This window comes from Nannospalax galili, unplaced genomic scaffold, assembly GCF_000622305.1.
Source record: "Nannospalax galili isolate Female #2095 unplaced genomic scaffold, S.galili_v1.0 scaffold1050, whole genome shotgun sequence".
NCBI classification, from domain to species: Eukaryota; Metazoa; Chordata; class Mammalia; order Rodentia; family Spalacidae; genus Nannospalax; species Nannospalax galili.
In genome coordinates this window covers 44,579-71,786 of record NW_008329037.1, presented here as the reverse complement: position 1 = coordinate 71,786, position 27,208 = coordinate 44,579, and the positions used below count along the sequence as shown (strand labels likewise).

The following is a 27,208-nucleotide window of genomic DNA, read 5'->3' as shown; positions in this document are numbered from 1 at the left end:
AGAGGCAGGTGGATCTCTGGAGCTCAAGGCCAGCCTGATCTACATACTGAGTTCCCGGCCATCTAGGGCTACAGGGAGACCCTGTTTCAAAAAGACCAAAAAAAACCCCCCAAACATTTTATGGAATGTATGGAGAGGGTAAGGAATATTCCTGAATAATCAGAAATGGATGCAAGGCAGAATTATACTACAATGATTTTTTCCGAGGTCTTCCTATATAGCCCAGGCTAACCTAAAACTCAAGTCTGCCAAGTGCTGGGGTCACAGCTGTGCACCCCATGTCTGGAAGTGCACTGATACTGAGGTTAGGGTGCGACACTGGCTGACAATAACCCAAGAGGAGCTATTAAATGAATACTGAATGATTTAAAGCAAAATTGGAATAAATTATATTTACTTGCTTTGCTTATTTATTTAATATTTGAGGAGTTGGTATTCTGAGACCAGGACTTGAAATGTAGGCCATGATAGCCCAGAATTCACTATGTAGCCTATGATGCCCTTGAACTTGTGATCCTCCTGCCTCAGCCTCCTAAGTGTGAGCATTCCAAGCACATGCCTATAATGCCATCATGCCTAACTTATTTTACAATTCTTAAGCTGAACAATATTGGGTCTTGCTTAGACTTCATTATCCATCAAACAGAATCTGCTGTGCACTAGCAGTATAGTGGAGAAACTGAGGCACCCTGTGAGCAACAGACTTGTTCCATGTCAGTCAGTAAAAGTGGCAAAGTGAGGAGCCGACTCTCAGTATCAGCCTTGGAACCCAGTTTTGTCTGTGATTTTCACCTTCTCACTAGAAAGGATGCTTATTTTAGGCTTAGGTTACACCTTATCCAAAGTGCTTGGAACCAGAACTGTTTTGGATTTTGGATGCTTAGGATTTTGAAATATTTGCATATACATGAGATGTTAGATATGAAATCGAAGTCTAAATGCAAAATTAATTATTTAGTAGTTTTGCATATGCATGTGTGCACATGTACATGGAGACAGAGGTTGACGTTGAGTAGCTTCCTTTTTGGATAAAGCTGGATCTTCCTGTCCCAGCTAGGCTGGGTGGCCAGCAGCAAGCTGCAGAGATCCTCCTGTTCTGGACACCCCGATGCTAGTGTTACGCACATGCACTGCTGCACTCAGCTTTTGCATGTAGGTTCTGGGGGACTGAACTCAAGTCTGCACGCCTACATGGCAAGCACTTACTGAGCAGGCCATCTTCCTGGCTCTGTATTATGCCTTATTTTATCTTATTCTATTTTTTAATTTAATTTTTTAATTTTACTTACAATTTTTTAATTTTTAATTTTACTATTTTATTTGTATTTTTTATTTTACTTTATTTTTTATTTTTTTTGACAGAGTCTCCCTAGTCCCAGCCCACCTGGAACACACTATGTGGACCAGGCTGGCCTCAATCTCAGAGATCTGCCTCCCAAGGGCTAGGATCAAAAGTGTGCGCCACCATGCCCAGCATTCTTAATATGTTTTATAGACACAGTCTGAAAGTAATATGTTTTTAATAATTTTGTGCACAAAACAAAGTTTCATGATATGGAATTTTCTAGTTTATGGCATCATTTTGTTATTTAAAGCTTGAGATGTGGGAGCAGTATGGACTTCAGATTAGGGATGCTCAATGTGTAGGTGCAGTGTGTAGCTGACCTAGATTTCTGTGTCTAAGATGAAAAAACCCAGGGGCTGGAGAGATGGCTCAGTGGTTAAGAGCACTGACTGCTCTTGCAGAGGACCCAAGTTCGATTCCCAGCACCCACATGGCGGCTATGAACCATCCTTAACTCTAGTTCCAGGGGAATCCAAAACCCTCTTCTGACCTCTGCAGCACTGCACAACACAGGTGCCCTCACTTACATGCAGGCAATACATTCACACACACAAAAATAATAAAGAAAAAACCTGAACACAACTGTGTTATAGAGACTTGGAAGTCATACACTTAGATATGCTTCAAAAGAAAAACCAGGCATGGTGGCACATGCCTTTAATCCCAGCACTAGGGAGGCAGAGACAGGAGGATCTCTGTGAGTTTGAGGCCAGTCTGATCTACATAGCAAGTGCCAGGCCAGCTGGGGCTATGGGGAGACCCTGTCTCAAAAAAAGAACAAAAAAATAAAAAGAAAAAAGAAAACCCAAGGGAAGGAAAATACCCAACAAAGTACAGCTCGCAGCTCAATGTTGTGGTCTGAATGAAATACGAAATATGAAATGCTCCCACATGGGGCCCAGATGGCAGGCTGAAAGGGCAGAACCAGAGTTATGGCCTCAGCTCTCTACTTCACTGCTTAGGTCATGTGTCCAGCTCCCTCACAGTCCTGCTGCTGCAGCCAGGAGCCTCTCCCACTGCCATGCCACTGCCATAATGGATGTCATCTCCTCAGACAATGAGCCCAATACACTTCTCTTCCCTTAAGGTGCTTCTTGTCATATATTTGGTCAATGATGATGAAAGTAACTAACATTAAACAAATGAAACCATGAAACTTATAGAGCTGTACCAGAAAGGTGTCCAAACCTAGGAAGAATAGTTTTTGAACACCCGAGGAGATGTATGTGCCAAGGGTGAGCTTTTGGATTGGGGCTGTTTCTAGATTAAAATGGCAAATGGGTTTTTAGCTCGTCTGCCATATTCAAGCAGTGTGCAGTATCTGCACCACTTACAAGACCGAGAAACATTCTGAGGCCACCGCAGGGCTTACAGAAAGATCCCAGAGTAGATTCGCACTGTGCAGGGGATACACGGTGGCAGCATCTTCCCATATGTACTACCTGTTTGAGACATACTTAATATAGGTTTTAGACTTGAGACTCATCAAGGTCCCTGGAAACAACAGAAATGTCACCAGCTATGAAGAAAGCGAATGGCACTACTAGGGTCACTTTTCCCATGCTGAATATGGTGGTTAATATAAGCCTTTGCTACATCCCCAAATCTAGGAGAAAGGCACTGGGTCTTCCTTCTCTTGCCTCCCCTCTACCCTGTTGCACACAAGAGATACTAGGTCTCTAATGGCACTGAGCCCTCAACAAAGTTTACTCAGCCTTGTTTACTGAGTTACTGAGCCAAGGACAAGGCTTTTTAAGTTATTCTTTATCCCTACAGAATACTGATCAAACTTAGCAGTACTATTCTAATCTACAGCTTAGAAATATGAGAGATAGTTTAGGAAAGAAGTTTCTAGTCGTGTAAATGGAAAATGGTTGAACCTGGATTTGAGCCCCGATCTGTAACTCTCAAGCCTAGATATCCTTTCCAGTCCTCACCTGGCCTCCCAGCACCTGTGTCTCTCCCTAGGGACCAATATTCTGGTGGTTCTGCAGCTTTCAAACAAATTTACCTAAGTTTGGTAGTGTTAAGAAGGTATAGCTTGGTCTGGTGCTGTGCTAAGGCCCACTGAGGATTCACACAGCCCACAAAGGAATGGTTTCGGAGCATCTCCCGGAGAGCTAGAAAAACAAAAAAACAAAGTAAGAATGGACTCCTACTAAACACTTTTCACACCTAAAGTCCCAGGCATAAGAACGAGACACAACCAAGCAAAGCTACCACTCAGCCAAAACCTCCAGGCCCCTAAATCATTATTTTCTTCCCAAAATTATTTTTAAAGAAAAAAAGGAAATGCCGAAGGTGGCAGATGAGGAACTGGAAAAAAAAAACAAAGGACTGGGTGCAGCAGTGAGCCTCGATGTCATAGTTTTGATGCACCTTTTCCTTAAGCTTGGGACACCACAAATACATTTCCATTGTTACATAAGTTCTGCAATTACACACACTCCTTAAAAAGAGGTTTATTTGTTCAAATATAGAATACGTGCTCCCCACTGTTCCCACTGGAAACTCAGCGTCTCTACAGGATGTTCTGTGTAGGTGGAAATGATTATTTTAAAAGCTGGAGAACATCAAATAATCTTGAATAATAAGGCACTGGAGGAAAGAACAGTGTAATCCCCTGAAATGGGGCCAGAGTTCTTCAAGCAGAATAGAATGTTCATGGCCTTCTCTGACCACCAACAGCTACTGAAGTGCAACCCAGTCAAAAGAGAACAGACCCAATGCCAACTCACAGCATGGGGCCTTTCACAGCCTCCCCAGAGCTTAAAGGGCCTGCATTTTATCCCATCCTAAATGCTCTCCAGCTCTATAAGGGTTTCTCTTATGTGTTTCTCTCCCATTCTACAAAGACCAAAATGGAACAAATCCTTCTGTTACATAAAAGCTAAACCATATACCCTATTTCAAAACTGAGGTCTTGATATTTGTCAATTGAGTCTTGATAACTTTCTCAGCAGCAGTAAGCAAAGCTAAAGCTAAGAAAGGGTCCCGAAGGAAGGACCCAGTCCTCTGGGCCTTGAAGCAGAAGCCCCCATTCCCTGATTCCTCTGCTGTTGCGTGTGACCAAGGCTTCCTTCCATCCCTCTCAGGAGATGTCATCTGGAGCACTGTTGACCAGCACTTCTCCACAGAGCCTCTTTCATCCTACCTGATAGAGCAGTCAGTTGTTTACTAAACAATCTGTGGATAACACCATGACAGCCTTAAAGGCCACAGTCACAGCCACACTTCACCTGTCGCCCCAAGTACAGCACAGTGAACTCTATGAAGAAAATGCTTGACAAACGCTTGCACAACTATTTCGTGTACAACAGTTTCCCGGGATGACTTAGGTTAAAAGTGTGTACATCTGACCGCAAAAGACTGTTCCCCAAAGACCAAGGCATTTAAATACTAATTAACTCTTCCCACAAAGGCCACTGCCCGTACCAACTCACTGAGCCAGGTTGTTCTTTTTCTTTGCTGTGTTTTTGTTTTTATTTTGTTTCAGAGTTTAAGTCTTACTGTGTTGCCCAGGCTGGCCTGGAACTCCTGACCTGAAGTGAGCCTCCTGCCTCAGTCTCCACAGTGACTGGGACTAAATGCATGTGCTGCTATGCCAGGGTCTATTCTAGACTGTTCAGATATTCCAACCAATCTGTTTTCTCTTCTGTTTCCTCATCTTTAAAATAGGAGATGGAAGCCGAGCTCTGATTCTCTTATAAGACTATTTGAGAATTGAGACAGCATGTATGAATATACAACGTTAGACTACTTAGATTCATCATCTTGGCCTCAGCAAACTTGACCACTCTTGATATAATGTGGTTTTCACCTTTCACTGCACAGTCTGATAATATTAAAAATATTACTGAGGCTGGAAAGTAGATTCAGTGGTTAAGAGCACTTGCAGAGAACCCAGTTCTGTTCCCAGCACCCACATGGTGGCTAGCAATGTCTGTAACTCCAGTTCCAGGGAATCCAACGCCCTCTTCTGGCCTGAGGGCATTGCATGAAAGTGGTACATTTATACACAGGCAGGCAAAACACTCATACACATAAAATAAAAATAAATTTAAAAGGAGTAAGAATATATCATAATCTTTAAAAAATTACTGAAATGATCTCTAATAACCTCCAAGTCTGAGGAGCTTGTCTATCACTACTGTGAGGACTGCTAGACAATCCAGCAGCAGCCCACCTTTCCTACTTTAAATTGCTTCAAGAGTTCACAGCTTGAAAAGTGATGAGAGAAAGAGCAACTACAGCACAATTTCATGGAAAGAGAAATCAGAAGCCAACTGGCAACTGCTCAGTCGCAGGAAGTTTCTGCCCTGCTTGAGTGTGGAGACACTCTCTGCATCTTTCACCACATATAAACAGGGCCAGAGCGCTTAAAAAAAAAAGAGACGAATAAAGGAAAAGCAGATTTAGGTCTTCCTACATTGGCTCAGACAAATGGTGAGCAGGACAGGAAAGTCTGTGGCCACTGACTCAGAGCAGCTATTTAGGTTAAGGATTAGTGCAGATGATACTGACTTGCTACTGAGCTACTCAATGCTTTCCAAGCTTAATCCAGGAGGACAGTATAGTGGCACATGCCTGCTATCCGAACACCTAGGAGGCAGAAGCAGGAGGACCAAGAATTCAAGGCCAACTTGGGCTACACATGGAGCCTGAACTACAGAGTTAGACCCTGTCTCAAAACAAACAAAATGACTAATTATCTATATGTTCTATAATAATAATTATTTTATGACATTTACTTATTTGTTTTCATGTATATGTATGTGTACATGTGTGGCATGCACTTGTCGCAGCACACATGTGGAGGTCAGAGGACAACTTTCGGGGAGTCAGTTTTCTCCTTCCACCACGTGGGTCTCAAGAATTGCACTCAGGCTGTCAAACTTGGTGGCAAGTACCTTTACCTATTGAGCCAACTCACAGGCCTTTGAAATTTGAATAAATACATGACAGATGAAAACTGGAAAGGTCACAGGCAAATTACATAGACTCATACAGAGCTGACACCAGGAACCCTGCACAAAGAGTCTATAGCTGGAGCATTAGTGACTCATAAGGTATGGCCAGGATGGCTGAGGGCCAATCATTGCTGCACTTCTAATGCCTGACTCCATCCCCAGTTTAACTTCTAAAACCTTTAACTCAGTTTTGTAATAATAGGGACCAGGATGGATGTTCTATATCCAAGTAGTCCCAAAAACCTATTTTTGAGGATAAAAGAGATTTACTAGTGTTCAGGATCGAAAAATATTCACTGCCTTTTTAACAAGTGTCATTTATAGTTCTTTCTACTCAACACAGTGATCTTTCAGGGTAAAATGAATCTCACTTTCTCAGGCATAGAAAGCCTAAGTCCCTAGTGTCAGCTCACACAGCAGAAATGGTAGTCTAGGGTCTGAGCTCAAGCCATCTCCATAACCTGTAAGCTTTCAGCAATAGCACACCACACTTGACAGGGAAAGAACTTTGCTGATCATTCATTATGTTGCTTTTAGCTAGAAAAGAAGCAAAGTAGAAATTAGTACAATGACTGCTTTACCTGAACCCTTTGATTTAGTAATACCAGTTCTAACTAGATGAAGCCAACAGCTCATTGCCCCCTTCTCCCTTTTAAAACCTGCCTTCTAGGTGATGTCTGTGTAAGGGAAAACAGCACACAGCAGTGCCTACCCCACAATAGGACTGCTTTCTGCATTTCTAACCTGGGAACTGCCACACAGACCTTATCACTTACGTACTCTCATGTCCCCGCTCATTAATTTCTTCCTGGAGACACAAAACACTGGTAAGGTTAATGATCCTTCTCCGTGGGTAACAAGCAGCCGTCATTTCCTTCCGGGAATCATTTTCCACCATTTCTACGTCAGAGTCTTCCCAGTGTCTCTTTCTGCAAAGAGAAAGAACTGACAGCTCATTATCATCTTTATTTTTTTAACTTGGCGAAGCTCTATGTGTTGCACTTGGGAGGAGAGCAGCTTGTCTGTGCCAGTGCCACTTCCACACAGCTGTGCTGCAGCAGGCCAGCAGTTGTCTGTTCCACACTGCACTGCTTATCCAACAACCCTCAGGTCCCAATAGCCAGCCCACAACTGCACGCAACCAGGATTTAGAGTCAGGTCCCAAGTAAACTGAACTTGTCAAGCTAGCTTGCTTGCTTGCTTGCTTGCTTGCTTGCTTGCTTGCTTGCTTGCTTGCTTGCTTGCTTGCTTGCTTCCTTCCTTCCTTCCTTCCTTCCTTCCTTCCTTCCTTCCTTCCTTCATGACTCACTCCTCTAGACACTGATAGGCACCAACTACATATAGCAGTGAACACATCTCTTGATGCTTATGTTCTAGTGGAAAAGTCAAAGAGCAACAGAAGATTTTTGAATTTTTATTTTATTGTATATTTTTATTGTATGTGTATGAGTGTTTTGCCTCCATGTAAGGACAGCCTGCAGAGGCCAGAAGTGAGCTCTGGATCCCATGGAACTGCAGTTATGGATAGTTGTTAGCCACCATCTGGGTGATGGGAATCAAACCCAGGTCCTCTGCAAGTATATCCAGTGCTCTTACCTACTGAGCCAGCTCTCCAGTCCCAAGAAAGATTTTTAATAGTTACTGATGCTAGGACAAAAATACAAAATCACACTAATAGGGAGTAAAGGAGAGGGATCTTTTGTTTAAACATACAAAAGAAAATCTTTGGCAAGAGATGACATTTGAGCTGAGACATAAGTGACAAGAGGCCAGAGCCTTCTAGGTTAAGGGAACATAAAGGGCAGCCAAAGGATAAGAACTTCAGTCAGGGGCTAGAGAGATGGCTCAATGGAAACTCTAGCAGAGGACCTGGGTTCAGTCCACATGGCAGCTAACACCCATGCAGAACTCCAGTTCCAGAGGATCTGATACCCTCTTTCTGCCTCCACAGGTTTGCACACGCTGCACACGTAAAATTAAATAACTCAAAAAAGATTTTAAGGAGCCAGAGAGATGGCTCAGTGGTTAAGAGCACTGGCTGCTCTTGCAGAAGACCCAGGTTCGATTCTCAGCACCCACACAATGGCTTGTACACTTCAGGAAATTCTGTAAACTGGACTGAGAAGGTGCTGCTTCTGAAAGGAGTAACAGCAGCCTTGACAGGATGAAAGAGCTATTTTACGCTTTTCTCTCCAACCACCTCTGGTGTTAAGGCTTTATCAAAATGTTTTATTAAAAATAAAAGCTGTGTTCTTTCTAATGTGCTTTTAACAAATACTTGAAACCATGAACATTTAGGATCTCTCACAGGAAACCATGGTGCTGTGTGTCAAGTCACATCGAAAGCAGACAGTAGACAAGACCACAGTACTGCCTATTGAAATGGCCATTTGAACAAGTTACTTGACTCCAGTTTACTCATTCCTGCAAGCAGAGGCACACCTGGTTTGTGGAAACCTGCTAGAAGATAGTTTTAGTGAGGAGCAAAGGAGGCAAGCTACTCTTCCTCACACAGGACATACCTGGGGTTGCCTGGGCTGGAAGTGGGTGCTGCTTTCTGTGCTGCTTCTGAAGCCCCTTTTATTGTGTCCTCCTCCAAGCTCCGACTCTTGGCAGCTGCTTCAGTGGGGGCTGGGGGTTCAAGCATCTCCTCATCCTGCTGCCTGGCTTCTCCACCAGAATGTTCCATCTCATCCCCTGGGACAGGGGCCTGGGGCTGGTTGGACAGGGCCTTGCTCAGAGGCTGTAGAAAGGCATCTAGCTTCTGCTCCCGGGAGTCTGTACGGACCATCTGGCAAGCATAGACCTTGTCACCACTTCCACAAATAGATGAGGAGGCCACACTTGTGGGTTTTGCCTCCCCAGAGGAGCCAGCAAGTCCTGGAAGCAGGGTCTACAACAAAAAAGACAACAGAAAGGCTCAGAATTTAGCACAGGTCCCACAAAAGAACAATCTTCTACTGTAGCTAGAAGTCAGAACCAGAAGTAATTACTATCACAGAATTATAACTATATGTGGTAGTTTGAATGAGAAATGTCCCTCCACAGGCTTACGTATCTGAACACTCAGTGTTCAAAAAACAGCTGGTGGCATTGCTTGAGGTTACAGAACTGGTTTTTTTTTTTTTTTTTGGTCTTTTTGAGACAGGGTCTCCCTGTAACCCCAGCTGTCCTGGAACTCACTATGTAGACCAGGCTGGCCTTGAACTCACAGAGATCCACCTGCCTCTGCCTCCCGAGTGCTGGGATTAAAGGCATGTGCCATCATGCCTGGTGAGGTTATGGAACTTTTAAGGCATGGAGCTCATTGGAGGAAGTACACCAGGGGGTGGTGCGGATGGAGATGTGATCTCTCAGCTTCCTGCTCCAGTAGCCTGCTGCCATGCCTCCTATCACTATGGACTGTCCCTCTGGAACTGTAAGCCAAATAAACTTTTTCTTCTATAAGTTGCTCTTGGTCATAGTATTTTCATCCACAACAACAAAAAAGTAGCTAGTATACTATCAAAGCAATTTTGATTAAAACTTGGAGTATAAAGTAAAAGGGTGGTAAGCACAAAATTCAAGAATTAAGCAAAGTCCTTATTAACCTTAACTTTAAATGAAAACAGTATAAAGTTCTTATATTTTTGTCTACTTTTTCTGCTTTAAGATTCCGTCTTTTTTTTTACCACGGTAAAATATTATACACATATAACTATTTTTAAGTTGAGAATTCCACAGCGGCAAGCATGTCCCCACTGCTTTGTATCCATCCTAGAAGTTTTCACCAGAAACTGAAACTGAAACGGAAACTTCCCATTCCTTCCTCTTCCCTGGTCCTGGCAGCTACCATTGTACTATGCCTCCTCCCCTTTCTTAGACTGGGGATTGAGCCTCCCTCATGCTGGGTAAGCACTCTACCCTGAGCCATAACTTCAGACCCCTACTCTTTTTAAATATACTTGTTTCCTAGCTCTGTCCTGTCACTGGAATCAATGACTTCTGAGAAGCAGTGAGAACCCCAGATTAGTCACCAGATACCAACCCCCACTCAAATGAACCAGAGCACCTAGGAGAAAAAACCAATCCAGCCCTTCCTGGGAAAGAAAGAGTATGTCTGCAACATCTCATCTTGCCAGAAACGAGGGAAACTATAAGCCTCACAAGAGTGGGTCACAAAATGAAGGGGTCAGCTGGAAGGGAGTAAGTCAACTAAATGGGATGACTTCATCATCAAAAAGACAAATGGGCTGGACATGGAGGCACACGCCTTTAATCCTGCACTTGGGAAGCAGAAGCAGGCAGAACTCTGTGAGATTCAGGCCAGCAGGGCCTACCCAGTGAGTTCCAGCGTTTACATAGCAAGTTCCAGTTCAGCTGGGTCTACAGGGAGCTCTTGTCTCAACAAAAAACAAAGACAAATGGCTAAAATGGCTGCTTTGTTAATGGCTATGACCACATATTAAGAAAAGTAGAAAGGGAGAGGGAAGGGGAAGGGAGAGGAAAAAGTCATGAAACAACTTTGGAAACTGCAGGGACACCAACTCATTCCTTTGAAAATTGGTCATCAAAGGGTAGAATTCAGCATTTGGCCTTCTTTTCTAGGATTGACCATATTTCAGGGTAACTAGACAGCTCTAACAAATGAAAGTTCTAGAGAGAAAATTTATAGTCTATTAATACTGAAATAAAATGATAAAATGAGATAATCAGTCTTATAATCCAATGAAATAACTGAGTAAAGAAATGGCTACCAATGAATGCAGAAACTTTTAAGGTATATGTGAAGGACAACTCTACAAGGAAGGAACCAGGGAGTCATCAGGGGAACGCACTCACTCACAGCCAGTCACCATGTGCCTCCTGCCGGCTGCTAGGAAGTACAGGGCACTACCTATCCAGAATCCTTGCCCTCAGATTGTCCCACAGCCCCCAATTAAGCTGTAACGTCCAAATTGCAGAAGGATATGTGAGAAACCACATGTATTAGTCACTTTTCTGTTGCTGTGATAGAAACTTTGACCAAAGCAATCTATAGAAGGAAGAGTTTATTTGAACTTACAGTTCCAGGCGAATTACAGTCCGTCATGTCAGGGAGGCATGGTAGCTGGAGGTGGCTGGAGCAGGAGCAGCAGAAGCTAAGCTCTCACATCATCACACAGGCACAGGAAGCAAGAAACCAACTGGAGATCTGGCAAGGCTTAAGAACTCTCTAAGCCCACCCCCAGTGACGTGCTTCCTCCAGGAAAGCCATGCCTTCTAAAACCTCCCAAAACAGCGCCATCATCTGGGGACAAAATGTCCAAATACTTGGAGCCTATGGGGGACATTTCCATTTAAACCACCACATTCCACCCCCTGGCCCCCGTAGGCTCATGACCATATAAAATGCAAAATGCATTTAGTCCAATCTTAAAAGACCCCATAGTTATTATTAGTCTCAATACTACTGAAAAGTCCACAGTCTCTTCTGAGACTCAGGCAAATATCTTAACTGTAAGCCTCTATAAAATCAAAAGACAAATTACATACTCCCAACATACAGTGGAACCAAATACACATTACCATTCCAAAAGGGAGGAATGGAGGCATAGTAAGGAAATACTGGACCAAAACAAGACCAAAAACCAGCAGGGCAAACACCAAATCCAGGAGCACCACGTCCAACTTCTGGGACTTTACTTCCAAAGGGCTTAGAAGGCTCAGCCTCTCTACCTTTGCTGTGTGCAATATACATCTCTCTCTTGTGCTGGTACCACTCCCTGTGTGCAGGGCTTCTTGGCAGATGCCTCACAGCTCTGGCATCACGAACTTCTTGGGGGTCTCCACTGCCAACCAGGCTTCACCTTCACAACTTCACGCAATGGCCTATCAGGGCCTTCTCTAGGCAGGGGCACCCCTGTTTCATGCTGTGTGGCCTCCGGAGGCTCTCTGAAACCTCGGAGGAAAAATTGATGACCCCTTCACTCTTCCATCTTTCATGCCTCTAAAGCCAGCACCAGGTGAGCAACACTGCAAGTTTGGGATGGACCCTAGCCTGCTTTATCTATTTTAGAAGCTTTTCTCTTCAGTGCCCCCCCCCATCATTTTCACTTCATAAATTGGAGGCTTAACTGGGTGTGGTCTTGCCCTCAAGGCACTCTCTCCATTGTTTAAATCTGAATCTCTAGGCCCCTCCTTAATCACTTTAATCTCCTTATCAATGGGATCCTCTCCATCTCATGCCTGGTCACCAACATTAATCTTCCTAGATTTCTTTCTGCCCCATTTTCTCTCTTTCACTGTAGATCTGCATAATATTCACCATTAATAGCCATGCCACCATTTCTACATTAGGCTGTCTTGAAATTTCTTCCGCCAAATAAATTAGTCCATTACTTTTCAACTTAGCCTCAGGCAAGCCTTTTGGTCTAGGGCAGACTCCAGCCAGACTCTACCAAAATATCCCAAGTGCTGTTTAAATCCTTATTTCCCTCTGGAACTACATTGTTCTCAGCACTGCTTTCTTCCAGGCACTTACTAGAAAGGCCTGTTGAGCTCTGCTTACAGCAATCAACCACTTTTCAAGCCCAAACTTCCAAAGTCTTCCACATTCCTCCAAAACCCGACATGGTCAGGTTCTTCATAGTCAACAGCCCACTCTCTGGTACCAATTACTGTACTAGTCACTTTTCTGTTGCTGTGATAGAAACACTGACCAAAGTAATCTATAGAAGGAAGAGTTTATTTGAGCTTACAGTTCCAGGGGAATTACAGTCCATCATGTCAGGGAGGTATGGTGGCTGGAGGTGGCTGGAGCAGGAGCAGCAGAAGCTAAGCTCTCACATCATCACACCACACAAATCAACTCTCTATTTTCCCTAACCCAGAAAACTCCACTGAGCTCTCAAAGAACCACTGTTATGGAGGCTGACATCTTTATGTCTTCCTCAAAAGAAAGGCAGATGCCAAGCAGATTCTCTTGGTGTCTCGTTCATAGCTTAAACATAAGAACAGAATGATAGGGACAAGGCCTGGCAGGGAACGTTTCTGGTCCAACCACCTTGGCTCACAGCCCAACATACTTCTGCTCTAGAGGCAGGGATTTACCACTCACATTCAAGTTTCAGGTTCTCTCTCACTCCCTACCTGCTTCCCACAGGAAAGCCTCAGCCCCATTCCACACACTCACAGCTGCAGCCTTACCCAGTGATTTCATCTGCCTCCTCACCACCACCAAGAGGAAGATGGACAAACATGAATGAATCCCACAGAGGGCATCATCAGATGAAGATTCTTGGGGCAAAATGAATAGGAGAGGTAGGATGACTGTCATTGGGCGCACGGATTCTAGGTTGTGATTCAGGGTTGCTTTGAGGGAAGCCAACAATGATGTGAATGTACTTAGTAACACCACCAAACCATATGAATGGTGGAAAATGCTTCCAAAGGGAAATTCTGTGTGATGTCTCTTTTACAATAATTTGAAACATCAAGCATTACCTCCTCAGACTAGAGTATGAGAGTTTACAGCTTTGTTGGAAAGGGTCACTGCAGTATGAAAAACTAAGGTTTGACAATTTGCAATATTTTCTTTGGAGGGATCAAAAATAAAAATGAACAAAAATATTAAAAAAAAAAGAATTCTAGGCAAAACAATGTTTTTGTGTCTGAATATACTAGTTGTCCCTCTAGATTTAATTTCCAATTCAAAGGCAATGTAGAGTATCAGAAAGGTATTTAAATAACACTAAGAGGAAGCAGTCAGGCAATTCAAAATGTATGTTATGCTACTGGAACCCTAGAGAAGCTGATGAGAACAGCAATCATAAACAGGGAGGCTGAGCCAGCAGCATGACTCAGTGGGACAAGGTACTTGCTGCCAAGCCTGACGACCTGAGTCTGATTCCCAAAAACTGATATGGTGGAAGAGAACCAACTCCAAATTACTTTCTGACCTCCACATGCATGATGTAACACACAAGCACATGCACACACATGCATGCACACACACACAAAATAAATGATAAAAAAGTAGGGATGACTTTACGTAATTCAAAGAGACTTAAAAAAAAGCCAAGCCTGGTGACACATGCTTATAACCCCAGCAATTGGAGGGTAGAGGCAGGAGGATCAGAATTTCAGTGTTCCTGGACCACATAGCAAGCTTGAGGCCAGCCTAGGTTATGAAACGTTCAAAAATTGAGAGAGACTCACAAGTGCAGATAGTGTGCTACATGAGTGGCAAGCTTTCGCTAATACTCCACTCTGGCCTGTGAGTGGAGTCTGATAGTAACTTTGCTACAAGCGCAAAAATAAATAAATAAATAAAAAACGAGGGGGGGGTAGGTGTGGGGGGAGATTTAAAAGATTTAAGCAGCTAGTACACCTTGAATCCCAGCACTCAGGAGGTAGAGCCAGGAGGATCTGGTCTACATAGGGAGCTCCAGGCCAGCTGGGGCTACAGGGAGTCCCTGTCTCAAAAAAAGATTTAAGCAATGTAACCACTAAATATTAAAATTAAAACTTGGATACAGATGTGAACAAAGTTGGTATTTAAAAAGATCTTTTTGGATAGTTAAGTCATTTGAACATAGATTAGACAATAAATAGTATTAATTTTATTAAGTGTAAAATTATATCATGATTATATAATTATATAATGATTATATAAGAAACTTTTTTTTTGGTCTTTTTGAGACGGGGTCTCCCTCTAGACCCAGCTGGCCTGATTTCGCTATGGAGACCAGGCTGGCCTCAACTAACATAGCCTCTGCCTCCCTGGGATTAAAGGTGTGCACCACCATGCCCAGCATAAGAAACTTTTTAATGAAGTAGTAAGGAAGAAATAAATGTCTAAAATGTGCTTCAAAATACATCACAGCAGATAGTAGCAGGGATATCAGAGTATAAGGGCTCTAGTGGGGGGAGGGAGGCTATGGGAGGGTGCTATCTGGGAAGTAGGTGTAAAATAAATTTAAAAAATGCGTGACAAAAAAAAGAGGCTGTATTAACAGAATCATACTCAAGTTCTAATGCCTTGTCTCCCCAGAAGGGGGTGCTATATTGGGAGGCTGTGGAAACTTTTGGATGCTGTGTCTAGCTGTCTGAGGGAAGAATGTCATTAGCGGTGGGTCTCTAAAATTTCAGCCTTCTGATTTCAGGGCATTCTCTGTTTCCCAGCTGGCTGGGATGTGAACAGCCTCTGCCTCCTGTTCCCACTGCCGTGCCTGGTGCTGCTCCAACCTGCTCTCCTTGTTATGAAAGGCTGAAACTTCTAGAACCATATATCAAACAAACCCCTCCCTTAAACTCAGGAATTCTGGTCACAGAGATACACTAATACACTGTTCATTGCTGTATTTAGCTTGGGGTGTTGTTTCCCTGGACAAAAAATGGGTCTCTCTTACCAAGAAAGGAGGAGAGGAGGAGAGAATGGATACTGAATGGTATCATAGCCTCTCAGAGACCTGAGGTCCTGTTTCTGTCAGAAGCCAAAGGATGATCTCAACTCTGGCTCCCTAGGTTTTCTACAAAGTTGTCAGCAGGTAAAAAGCTGTATTCAAAAATGGCCTAGAGGGGAGGTTGGGCCATTCTGAAACCAGTTCCAGGATATCTGGCATGATGACAGGCCCATCCGGTAATGAAATTTGAAGACTGACCCAGAGAAATTTCTAAACGTCTAAAGATAAGCCATTGGCCTGGGCGAGTGTTTCTGTTTACATCTGCTGCAGCCACTGAAGGAGAAAATTTCTGCTTTGTGTCAAAGGGAGACAGACACCAGTTTGAACAGAAAAGGGGGCTAGCTACCTCTCATCAGGACCTAATTCACACTGAGGGAACATTTGATCCTCTGGGCTCTGAGGGAAGTTTAATTGAAATGCAAAAACCAAAGGTCAAAACCATGTAAAATTTAAAGGCCATTTTTACTATTTGACAAGGAACAAATTGTAACTTTATATTGCTTTTAGATGCAATTTTGTTCAGTGAAATTAGATTATACTCAACTAAAGCACCTTCTTTAGAGCTTTTAGATTAAATATTAGAACTTATTAGAAGGACCTTGATTTCCTCAGTAAATACCAAGGAAAATATTTGGTGGGAAATGCAGCTGCCTAATTTGCATTAATACAAACGAGAACTATTAAGCTTAGTTGATTAGCATATTCATATGTACTGTAGGCCCCATGTATTTAAAACAGATTGTGCTAGATTCTGATTACAGACTCTGGTATGTGTAATGCTGCAAGTTTGGTGACAGTTGACTGCTGACTGGGGATCAGGGCACTGCTGGGAGATAAAATATGTTTTCTCTCTCTCTTGTACTCTCTCTCTCTCTCTCTCTCTCTCTCTCTGGAGGTCAGTGTACAAACTTATGTTTCAGTCTCTCCTCCCACCTTATTTGAAGCAGAGTCTTTCTTTGGTTGTTTGTTGTTGGGTAGTCCAGTTGCTGGCTCGGGAGATTCCAGGAATCCTGTCCCTATCTTGCCTCAGGGCACTGGGATTGCAGTGGATTCTGTGGATTAGAACTCAGGCCTTTATAAGCACTTTACCCTCTGAGCCATCTTTCCAGCCCCAGGAGGTGATTTTTGAGCAGACACTGGACTCAGGGTTGTGTCTCTAACCTGGCACCATGCAGAGCCATCCTTGTCCCAAAGGTTCCGAGGTGAACTGAGTTCCGCAGGATAGAGCCTGTGTTCCCTGGGTGCACGATCTGTCAGAATCCACATGTGCATTCCTCCTTTTTCTCCTTTCCCACACGCCTTTGTTCTGTGCCCGTCACAGTGCAGGCATGGGCTGGTGAGAACAGGAGCCCAAACTGTGGATTCCTGGTTCTGTAGCTTGGTCCTTTGACTCATGCAAGTGTCTTCCCAGGGAAGGTGCCTCTCTGGTGGGTGGACAGGCCCTGGGGTCAGGGAATTGATGGATGGATGCTCCTCTTCTCACAGAGTCTATGGAAGACCCCACAGATAAACCCAGGAAGGGCTCCCATGTTCCCCGCTCTAGTTTCTGTTTCCATGGCTACATATTGAGGTGACCATAGCTATGGTCAGTGAGTGGATAGTGTCTGTCCAGGCATATGTGGATGCACGTGGCTTGCCATGAAGGTATTTGCCAACCACTGTTTTAGAGTTGGTGTTCTGTGGGGCACATCACCCATGAGCCACAGACACTTTCTCCTCCACATGTGTGTCCAGGATCCACATCTTTGATAGCAGTCAAGTGTGGGGTATGTGAGCTGGCCGGGGAGTGGGGCCCGAGGGAGGGCAATTATAAGGGCTCTAGTGGGGGGAGGGAGGCTATGGGAGGGTGCTATCTGGGAAGTAGGTATAAAAATAAATAAATAAAATTTTTTTAAAAATTTAGTAAAAAACACTCTGTTCTATCACAGAACCTGGTTTGGCATAATATAGCAGCCAGCCGCAACTGGCCGATTGGTTGGTTGGTTTTTGTTCCTATTAATTCCGCCCAGTGGTGTAGCTGAGTTTCTGCAATAGCTCAGGGTTGCCAAGTCCTTTCTGTTTGGCCCTCTGGATATAATAGATTTAAGTGCAACTGTGATATGGAACAATAGGGACTTGTCTATGGTCCAGCATCAGCGCTTCTAAGTTGCTATGCCAATGACTAGCTGGGCAGTAGGTACTGCTCTATGGGTCTCCTTAAATGAAAACCTCTGGTTTTGAATGACCCTTTGGGCCCCTAATTTGTTTGGTTTATAGTGGGGTTGTTTGTTGAGACATAGTCTCACTGTATAGGCCAGGTTGGTTGCAAACTCACTATCGCTCCTGCTTCGGCCTCCTGAGCGATTTTTAAAAATCGGTTTAATTTTTTAAGAGCAGTTTTAGGTTCAAAGCAAAAACTGAATAGAATGTAGATTTCCCATATCTCTCCCAGCCTTGCCCACACATGGACAGTTCCCAGGATCTCCCACCCCCACCCCCAGCAAAATGGTGCCTATGTGACAATGGATGAACCAACCTCATTTTCACCCAGAGGCCATGGTTCACATTAGAGTTCACCCTTGGACTCTGACATTCTGTTGGTTTAGATGAGTATTTAATGCTATGTATCTTACAAAATATGTTCACTGTTCTAATAACCCTCTGCTACAGCTCTGTTTTAAGGATAATTATAAACTAGGCACAGGCCTGTAATCCCAGAATTGGGGGGATGGTGGCAGGAGGATCAGGAGTTTAAGGTTTCTTGGCTACATAGTGAACTCAAGGCTTGCCTAGACTGTAGGACATGCTGTCTCAAGAAAATAAAAACATAAAAAGTTAAAAAATTAAACATATATATATATATATAAACCCCATCCCTAAGCAAGGGAGGAATAGGTAGGTAAGTCCAACAGAGCAAACTGTTGGTGGCTGCGAAAGCTGGGGCACAGGAATATGCATTATTTAATTTCATCTGTTTAGAAATGCATAAACCTTAAACTTGTATAAGAGTTCTATTCAAAAAGGCAAAGCCTTTCTTGGAGGATTGTAGCAGGAGGCCTCCAAAGATGGCGCAGACCCAGAGCCCTGGGATTCAGCAAGAATTCATTTTACTTCTTGGTCTGCAAATAGCCTGCCAAAAGGAGCCCATGCCTCCACACCCTGCTCGCGAGCCCAGTGACTGCTGAGAGACTCTTGGCGCAGACCAATTAGAAAATGATACGCTGACTAAAGGGACCTGGGGGCGGAGGAAAGGGAAATATAAGGCCTGCTCCTCTGGCGTTAAATGAGCCTGTAGCACCTCGCCTAGTGCTTGCTTCCACCCTACTCCTGGTGTCTGGGTGTTGACTCTGCGCCTCTTGCCCCCCCCCAATCAGCAGGGGACCCAATCCAGGTCAGGGTCTTCACAGCAGGCCTGAGGAGAACCCACAACAGAAGACAATTAAAACACAGACGTGATGCTGGGAAAATGGTTCAACTGTTAAGAACACTTGCTAAGCATAAGGACCCAAGTTCAAATTCCTAGCACCCAAGTGAAAAGCCAGGCATGGCTGCACACACCTATGACCCCAGCCATAGGAAAGTGGACAGAGGCAGATCCCAAGAACTCCCTGCCCAGTCATCCTAGCTCAAACAGAACTTCCAGTTCAGCAAGAGACATTGTCTCAAGGTAATGTAGCAACAGAACACATAAAATCCTGCTCTGGCCTCTGCATGCAAGTGTGTGGATACATATAACTGCACACACATGTACTTGGACTACACATACACACCTTACATATACAAATACATAAATCTCAGAAGGAAATACTAACTGAAAGAAATCTATCAAATTAATATAAGGAAAGTTCTAAGCTACAATGAAAAACCTGGGTGTTCATAAGATAGGGTACATTTTGAAGCAGCAAAGGCCCAGAGATAGGGCGAGGGGAGATGCCCTCACCTGGGTGAAGTACATCCTGGAGGAGTTGGAGCCCAGCAGCTTGCCCTCGATATGCTGTTGCACCCGCTCCAGGATACTTTCCTCATGCAGGAAGTGAACTTCATGCTTAGTGGGGTGCACATTGACATCCACATTCTGGGGGCTGATTTCTAAACTGGAAGAAAAGAAAAAAAACAACAATTATGTTACCATGAAAAATGAGAAAAAAAAAATCTGTGTGATGGTCAATTTGGAGTGGCCAAAAGACAATGGCCTAAAACATCACGGTCAAGTCTGAGAGAATATTTAAATGCATTTCTGATAATGAAGAGCTGCACAGCCCAAGGTAAGCGGAATCACTTCTCGTGGCCTCAGTTTCATTTATAAAGTGGACCTAACAGCTTTACATATCTCACAGATTTATGGTGGGAATTAGGTTGAGGCAAGACACTTTCCGTGTATATGGCTGCTATCATCATTTTAGAACTACTGGAATTTCTTACTACATGACCTTAGGCAAGTCACCTTAATTTCTCTGAATGCTTTCTTGCCTCCAAAGATAAGGTAACTATCATACTATCTCCTTTTTACTTTTCAGAAAACAAAGAAGATACAGAAGAATGTTCCAGTCAACTCAGAGCCTCTGCTGGTTATATCCATTTATTACCCTGCTCCAAGTCCATCTTTCACTGCTTGTCTGATAAGGGACATCTGAGATGTGAAGCTGTCTTAGTTTGTTTCTCCATTGCTGTGACAAAACACTCTGACCAATACCAACTTGGGGAGGAAAGGGTTTATTCAGCCTACAACTCCCAGGTCGCAGTTCATCAGGGAGCCCAAGGTAGGAACTCAGGACAGGAACCTGGAGGCAGGAGCTAGAGGACAGGCCATGGAGGAATGCCGCTTACTGACTTGCTCCCCTGGCCCCTGCTCAGCCTGCTTTTTTATATAACACAGGTCCATCAGCCCAGGGGTGGCACCACCCACAGTGGGCTGGGCCCTCCCACACCACTCATCAAGAAGATGCCCCTCAGACATGGCCACAGGCCAGTCCAATAGAGGCAATTCCCCAATTGAGGCCCTCAACCCAGGTGTGTCAAGTTGACACTAAAGCTATCCAGCACAGAAGCTGTCAGTAGAAGGAGCTAAAGGGACAAGAGAAGAAGGGGCTTCCTATAGCAGGTTTGGGAGCCAGCCAGCCAGCCGCATGTGGCCCCTTCCAGAGGGGCAGTATTCCTGCAGCTGCTCCTCAGGTGCCTCATCCACTTTTCCCCAATGCAGTGAGCCAGTCACATTCTTTTTAATTCGGGCTGCATCTCTGCCTGGGGTGGTACAGGAGAATGGAATGGCAAGAGGCTCTATTAATATCTCAGCCCTAGGAGAATGTCTGTGCCCTACACCTGTTTGTACTGTCACTCATCTCCTACCATCCAAACCCCCGATACTCAAAGTCCATATGGAATTCTTACGTTAAATTCCCCTTGTTCTGTTACACAGCTTCTATTGGCTCTTTAGACCCTGCCTCAGAGAAACACAGAAGAAGCTGATAACATTACCAATTTATTACCCAGCAAGGGAATAAATAATGGCACCAACATGATGGAGTATAATTAATCTAAAAACAACTTTAGTCTATGACCATATGACCCTGAGCACACCTGATCTCATGTAAAAAATACTTTGAACCACGATTTTTTTCTTTGGTCTTTTCTTTGAGACAGGGTCTCTCTGTAGCCCCAGCTGTCCTGGAACTCACTATGTAGACCAGGCTTGCCTTGAACTCAAGAGATCCACCTGCCTCTGCCTTCAGAGTGCTGGGATTAAAGGCATGCACAACCATGCACAGCTGGACCATAATTTTTAACCATCTTCCCACTTCAATAAAAACTAGAACAAAGAGAAATTAGTTTTCTTTTATTCAGACAGGGGCTTTCAATGTAAGGCTGGCCTGGAATGTGCAATCCTCTCAAATGCTGGGATTACAGAACTGTACCATAAAGACCAGCTGAGAATTTAACTTTGCAACATAGTTTCTGCTAGAGGGCTAAAGTTTCAAACCTAAAGGATTTCATTATGACCATGCTCTGTACAAATAAATGTAACCCTGTTATAAAGAGAATGGTCTTTCTTCATGTTGATTAAAAATCAAAACAAAAAAGGCCAGGCGGGCGTGGTGGCACACACCTTTAATCCCAGCACTCAGGAGGCAGATGCAGGCAGATCTCTGTGAGTTCGAAGCCAACCTGGTCTCCATAGTGAATCCAGGACAGCTGGAGCTACAGGGAGATCCTGTCTCAAAAAGACCAAACAAACAAACAAACAAACAAACAAAAAAAGCTAGAAACAACAAAAGGAGACCATCTACCTTTTCTATTCTAAATTCTATGGGTTTCATCTATATAATACAAATGCTGAATTACTTGTGAGTACTGAAATATGACAGCTCAATTATGTAAACAAGTCACTGGGCAATCAACAGTGGACAGGGTAAGACAAAACTCCCTACAGGAGGGTGGGAAAGATGGCTCAGTGGGTAACCACTGTTAAAAAGCCTGCCAACCTGAGTTCCATCTCCAGAACCCACACAAGAAAAGGAGGAGAGAACCAACTTCACAAAGTTGTTTTCTGACTTCCACATGTGTATATGGTACCCCCCCACACACAAATAATAAATAAATAAGAATTTTAAAGAATTTTTTAAAGAATTTCCAACATGGCAGAATATTATTTTATGAAAGGAAAACTGCAGCTGCTTTGGCTTCCCAAACTGGCCCCAGCAGAAGAACCCTGGAGGTCTCCTGAGCACATTACGTACTCTGCTCATAAGATGCCTGTCCTCCTGAAGGGTGAGACATGTTGTTCACTTTGCTGTCACCAACATAGCAAAAACTCCCTGTGACCTACAGTTAGTAAGTAAAGAACCGGGCCATTTTCCTGTGAGGAGGGACAGAGCATCCTTTTGCCAGATGGCATTCACTCTGACTGGGCTACTAATAGAAGACCATTTCCTTCAGAGGAGGCCAGACAGAACTTCTGTCCTCTGAGTCTTACTGAGGAGTTTGGTGCTACATTACCTGAGATACAAGAATGGGTGTGTGTTTTTGGGCAAATATGCTGCATATACAGTTTCTATGGCTTTTCTCAAGGAAGTTGATTCTACCAGACGGTCTGAAATATAAAAAGAAAATAACAGGTTCAAAATTGTCCTTCAGGGTGAGGTCATAGGTGCATATTCATACTTGGTCATGAAATCATCTTGGGAAGAACACCTCAGGAGTGACAGCCTTAGCAGATAGCCAGGAATCAAAGGCCCCTTTATCTGTCACCACTTCCCAGCATCTCACTGCAAGTTTGGGACTTTTCTCTCTTATTCAAGTAGCAGAAAAGATGAGTAGGCATTCAATTCTGCCTCCCCACTCCCTTTCCCATGAGCAGCCATGTAAATTAGATTTGCTGTCACTGGACCCAGATAAAAGTATGACCTCCACAGCTCTCAGACTTTTCATTCAACAAAGACAAGACTACCTACACATGTCAAGGGCTAGGAGGAACCACACTGGTGAATAAACTAATTCTAACCCAGTGTTCAGCATGATTACAGAGATGTGTATACTCCACGGTGAGACGAAATAACGAGCAGCTAATTTTAAGAGAGTTCCAATACTAGGGTTTCACAGTGAGTAACAAAGGGTAAGAACCTTTACCTGCTGAGCCATCTCAGTGGCCACTAAAGCAATTATTCAAGTACAGAACAAAACAAATAAATAACATTTCCTAAGCCTTGCATGCAACAAGCTTTGTTATTTATTAGGCTTAATACTTCTAATAAGAAAAAAAGCCTGTAATAAATGATATCAACAGAATCTGTCTATAGTGATTGGTTCTCTTTACTGCTCCTATATTGCTCTGAACAACTATTAGAAAATATGTTTAACTGGAGGCTGGAGAGCTGTTTTAGCAGTTAAGAACATTTACTGTTCTTATAGAAGACCAGAATTCAGTTCCCAGCAGCTCACAACCACACATAGTCCAGCTCTAGAGGACATGACACACTCTCCTGGCCACTGTGGGCACCCCCCGACACACGTGTACATACACACATAGATATAACACACATATACATAAATTAAAAAAAAAAATCTCAAGGCCAGGTATGGTGGCGCATGCCTTTAATCCCAGCACTTGGGAGGCAGAGGCAGGTGGATCTCTGTGAGTTCAAGGCCAGCCTGGTCTACATAGTGAGTTCCAGGACAGCTGGGACTATAGGGAGACCCTGTCTCAAAAAGACAAAAAAAAAAAAAACCTCAAAAAGAGAATTTGTTTAAACATGCATAATTAGAGACTTTTTAACCACTTATCGCTAAAAGAGAATAATATACAATTTCCAGTAGAAAAACAAAAAAGATTAAAAACTAAAATTATGAAGAGATGCTTTACAACAATACAGGTAAAGAACAAGTAACACACCACAGATATACTTGCACATCTATGTCTATTGTTGCACTGTTCACAATAGCAAGGACATGGAAGAAGCCTAGCTCTTCATTAGCTGATAATGAAAATGCAGTGTGTACACAATGGAATTCTATTAAGTCATAAGGAAAACTGAAATCACGAAATTTTTAATTAAAAAAAAATGAATTGAACTGGAAATTATATCAAGTTAGGTAACCCAGTCTTAGGAAGACAAATATCCCAGGGTCTAAGAGGAAATACTGGAAGTAAAAGGGTTCAAGCAATGGGGAAGGAATGATGGTGAAGGACGGAAAACAAAGTATGCATGAAAATGCCATGAAACCTATTACTTTGTGCAACTTAAAATCCTGTAAGAGGTAACACTCACTCTCTTAAGAAGCCTGTAAGTGGGAAGACGGCTCTCCAAGCAAAAGCCCTTGCCACCAAGCCTGACGATCTGAGTTTGAGTCTTGAGCCTGACAACGGTGGACAGAGCTGGCTCCCACAAGTTGTCCTCTGACCTCCTATGTCCTGCGATACACCCACCCACAGATACATACGCACATATATACACAAAAATAAAATTTAAATTAAAAAAAAAAAAGGCTACACCTAGGCCAGGCGTGGTAGTACATGCCTTTAATCCCAGCACTTGGTAGGCAGAGGAAGCCTGGTCTATAATAGTGAGCTCCAGGCCAGCTGAGGCTATAGAAAGACCCTGTCTCAAAAAAAAAAAAGCAGCCCATACCTATGTCTTAGGCATGTACTATCCTCTTTCTAAGTATCTCTCACTCTCTCAATGTCCACACTTAAATCTCTATTAAAACTGCTTCTTAATGAACTCCAACTTTTAAGAAACACCTAAAACTTTCAAGATAGGAATATGAAATTGACTGTATAGACAGATGCTTCTTACATCTGACTGAAAACTAAGTTCAGACTGTGTTGCTGTCACTATCAAACCCTTGCAATATATAATTAAGCTATAAAAATCAGAATGTCAAGCCGGGCGTGGTGGTGCACGCCTTTAACCCCAGCACTCGGGAGGCAGAGGCAGGCGGATTTCTGTGAGTTCAAGGCCAGCCTGGTCTACACAGTGAGTTCAGGACAGCTGGGGCTACAGGGAGACCCTGTCTCAAAACAAACAAACAAACAAACAAAAAATCAGAATGTCAAATAGTATTTACTCATTAAGAATCATGTCAACAATAGGTCATCAGAGAGATAAAGACTGGAAAGGAATTTGAGAAAATTCAAGTGAATTTCATTTCTTCCCTGATTTCCAGAATTGTCCTTATGTCATAACTACACTCTTTAAAAAGAAAGATCTCAAGGGTCTTAGCATTCAGTTTCTTTAGGGACAATGCCTATGCTCAGTATCTCACTCTGTGTGTCCTGCTGTGCAATGTGAAACAGCAGCCCCAAACTAAGGGCAGAGTAAAGCTCTGCTTAGAAGGTGGCAATGCTAGCAAATAAGGAAGGCGTGCTGGTCTACATAACCCAAGATACCATCTCCTAGGATCCCTCTTCATCTGGTAAGAACCAAACTGTAATAGTCAGCCAACTGTAAGCATGTATCACAGGGCAGAACATCGACTTAGGATAAAACTGATAGATGCTTCCTAAACAAACCAAACTTTGACATGAGGTTTCCCTATGTATAATCCAACCTGTGGATAAGGACCTTTTTCAAGGCTCCATAAGGTCTCTGTGTATATATACTTTAGTTCTTTTTCACTTACGATTGATGAAGAGTAAGAAAACGCACTTCTTCACTGAGTAGTTTGCATTGGATATGTAGCCATTCATTTTGAAAGCAAGAGTTTTATCTTCACACCCAACTTCTATTAGTTCTCTGTTAAAAATAGAAAAATTTTGAGACTTTCAAAAGCACAGGAAATCTCAAAGATTATAAAAGAATCAGAATTAGAAAAAAATTTTTAAAAAACCAGGGCTCTTCCCCTAAACTTGCCAAAATAAGGACATCAATTGAGGTCCTGTAAGTCTGTCCATCCAACTATACACATTGTCCTCCCAGTTCGGGCCCACTCTTAAAAATGGAAGAGGCAGTCTATCTGTCCAGGTGATTATGTTGGTTTAATAATCAATGCCAGCTGGGTGTGGTGGAACATGCCTTTACTCCCAGCACTTGGGAGGTAGAGGCAGGTGGATCTCTGTGAGTTCAAGGTCAGCCTGGTCTACATAGTGAGTTCCAGGCCAGCTGGGGCTACAGAGAGACGCTGTCTCAAAAAAGACCAAAAAAATAAATAAATAAATAAATAAAAATCAGTGCCAAAGACAGGAACTACTCTGTTAGAGGTTAAGATGAGTCTAAGTTCTTAAACCTTACTTTGCTGAAAATTTTGTGTAAATAACTAAATCCCAAAGCTGTAAGTCCATGAACTCCTCTCTGCTGACCTGAATCCTTGCTATAATAGGTAACAACAGCAAAATGGGGCTTCAGTGTAGTGTTCCCCAGAGTACATGTCCTGGTGAGGAGAGAGAAACAGGTAAAGAACAAGTCCTCAGACAAGGCGCACTTATTTCTTCCTAAAAGCTTTCAGAATTAACCTACTGACAGCTAGTTAATTCCAATTTAGCCTACGTGTTCTTCAGAGTCTTCACTGGCTCTCTCAACTCCAGAGAATCTCCTATTCCTTATCCTGTGAGACATCAGCACAACCCACTAACGAATGGCATAATTACCTCAACCAGAGCTATGTGAGGGCAACAATTCCTGCTGTCTACTACTGTATCACTAGAGTTTGTCAGGTGGACAGTGGATGTTTCTCCTGCGGCAATGTGTCCTCTGGGCAGAGGTCACAGCCTACAGTACTTTACACATACACATACTGACCAACAAACACTTTCTTCCCAAAGTACCTCAGTGGGCCAGTATTTTAGAAACATGCTTTGGAAAATGTATTTCAGGCATGAGTTCTAATCTCGAATAGTCCCTGAGAATTTCATGACAATTCGTTGAGTCTTAAAATCTTCCAAAAAGTTCTCAAAAGTTACCCTGTAGAACAGAGATCTTCCTTTGCTCTAGGAGCACAGCTTTGTAAATTAATTTACACTTTTCTAGAAAGAAAAGGTTGATTACAAGCAAACTAAT

At 43.2% G+C, this 27,208-nt stretch overlaps 1 protein-coding gene across 4 annotated transcripts in view; it reads right to left on the bottom strand.

Moving 5' to 3' along the window:
• Mlh1 (mutL homolog 1) overlaps window positions 1–27,208 on the bottom strand; it is a 51,210-nt gene that overhangs the window by 7,168 nt on the left and 16,834 nt on the right. For all 4 annotated transcript variants that reach the window (XM_008830422.3, XM_017797445.2, XM_017797442.2 and 1 more), the window contains 6 exons: window positions 25,836–25,948; window positions 22,713–22,806; window positions 19,660–19,813; window positions 8,838–9,208; window positions 7,096–7,244; window positions 3,357–3,465 (listed from right to left, as the gene is read on the bottom strand). In XM_008830422.3, the coding sequence (XP_008828644.1) occupies window positions 3,357–3,465; window positions 7,096–7,244; window positions 8,838–9,208; window positions 19,660–19,813; window positions 22,713–22,806; window positions 25,836–25,948 (990 nt within the window). The remainder of the gene's footprint in view (window positions 1–3,356; window positions 3,466–7,095; window positions 7,245–8,837; window positions 9,209–19,659; window positions 19,814–22,712; window positions 22,807–25,835; window positions 25,949–27,208) is intronic.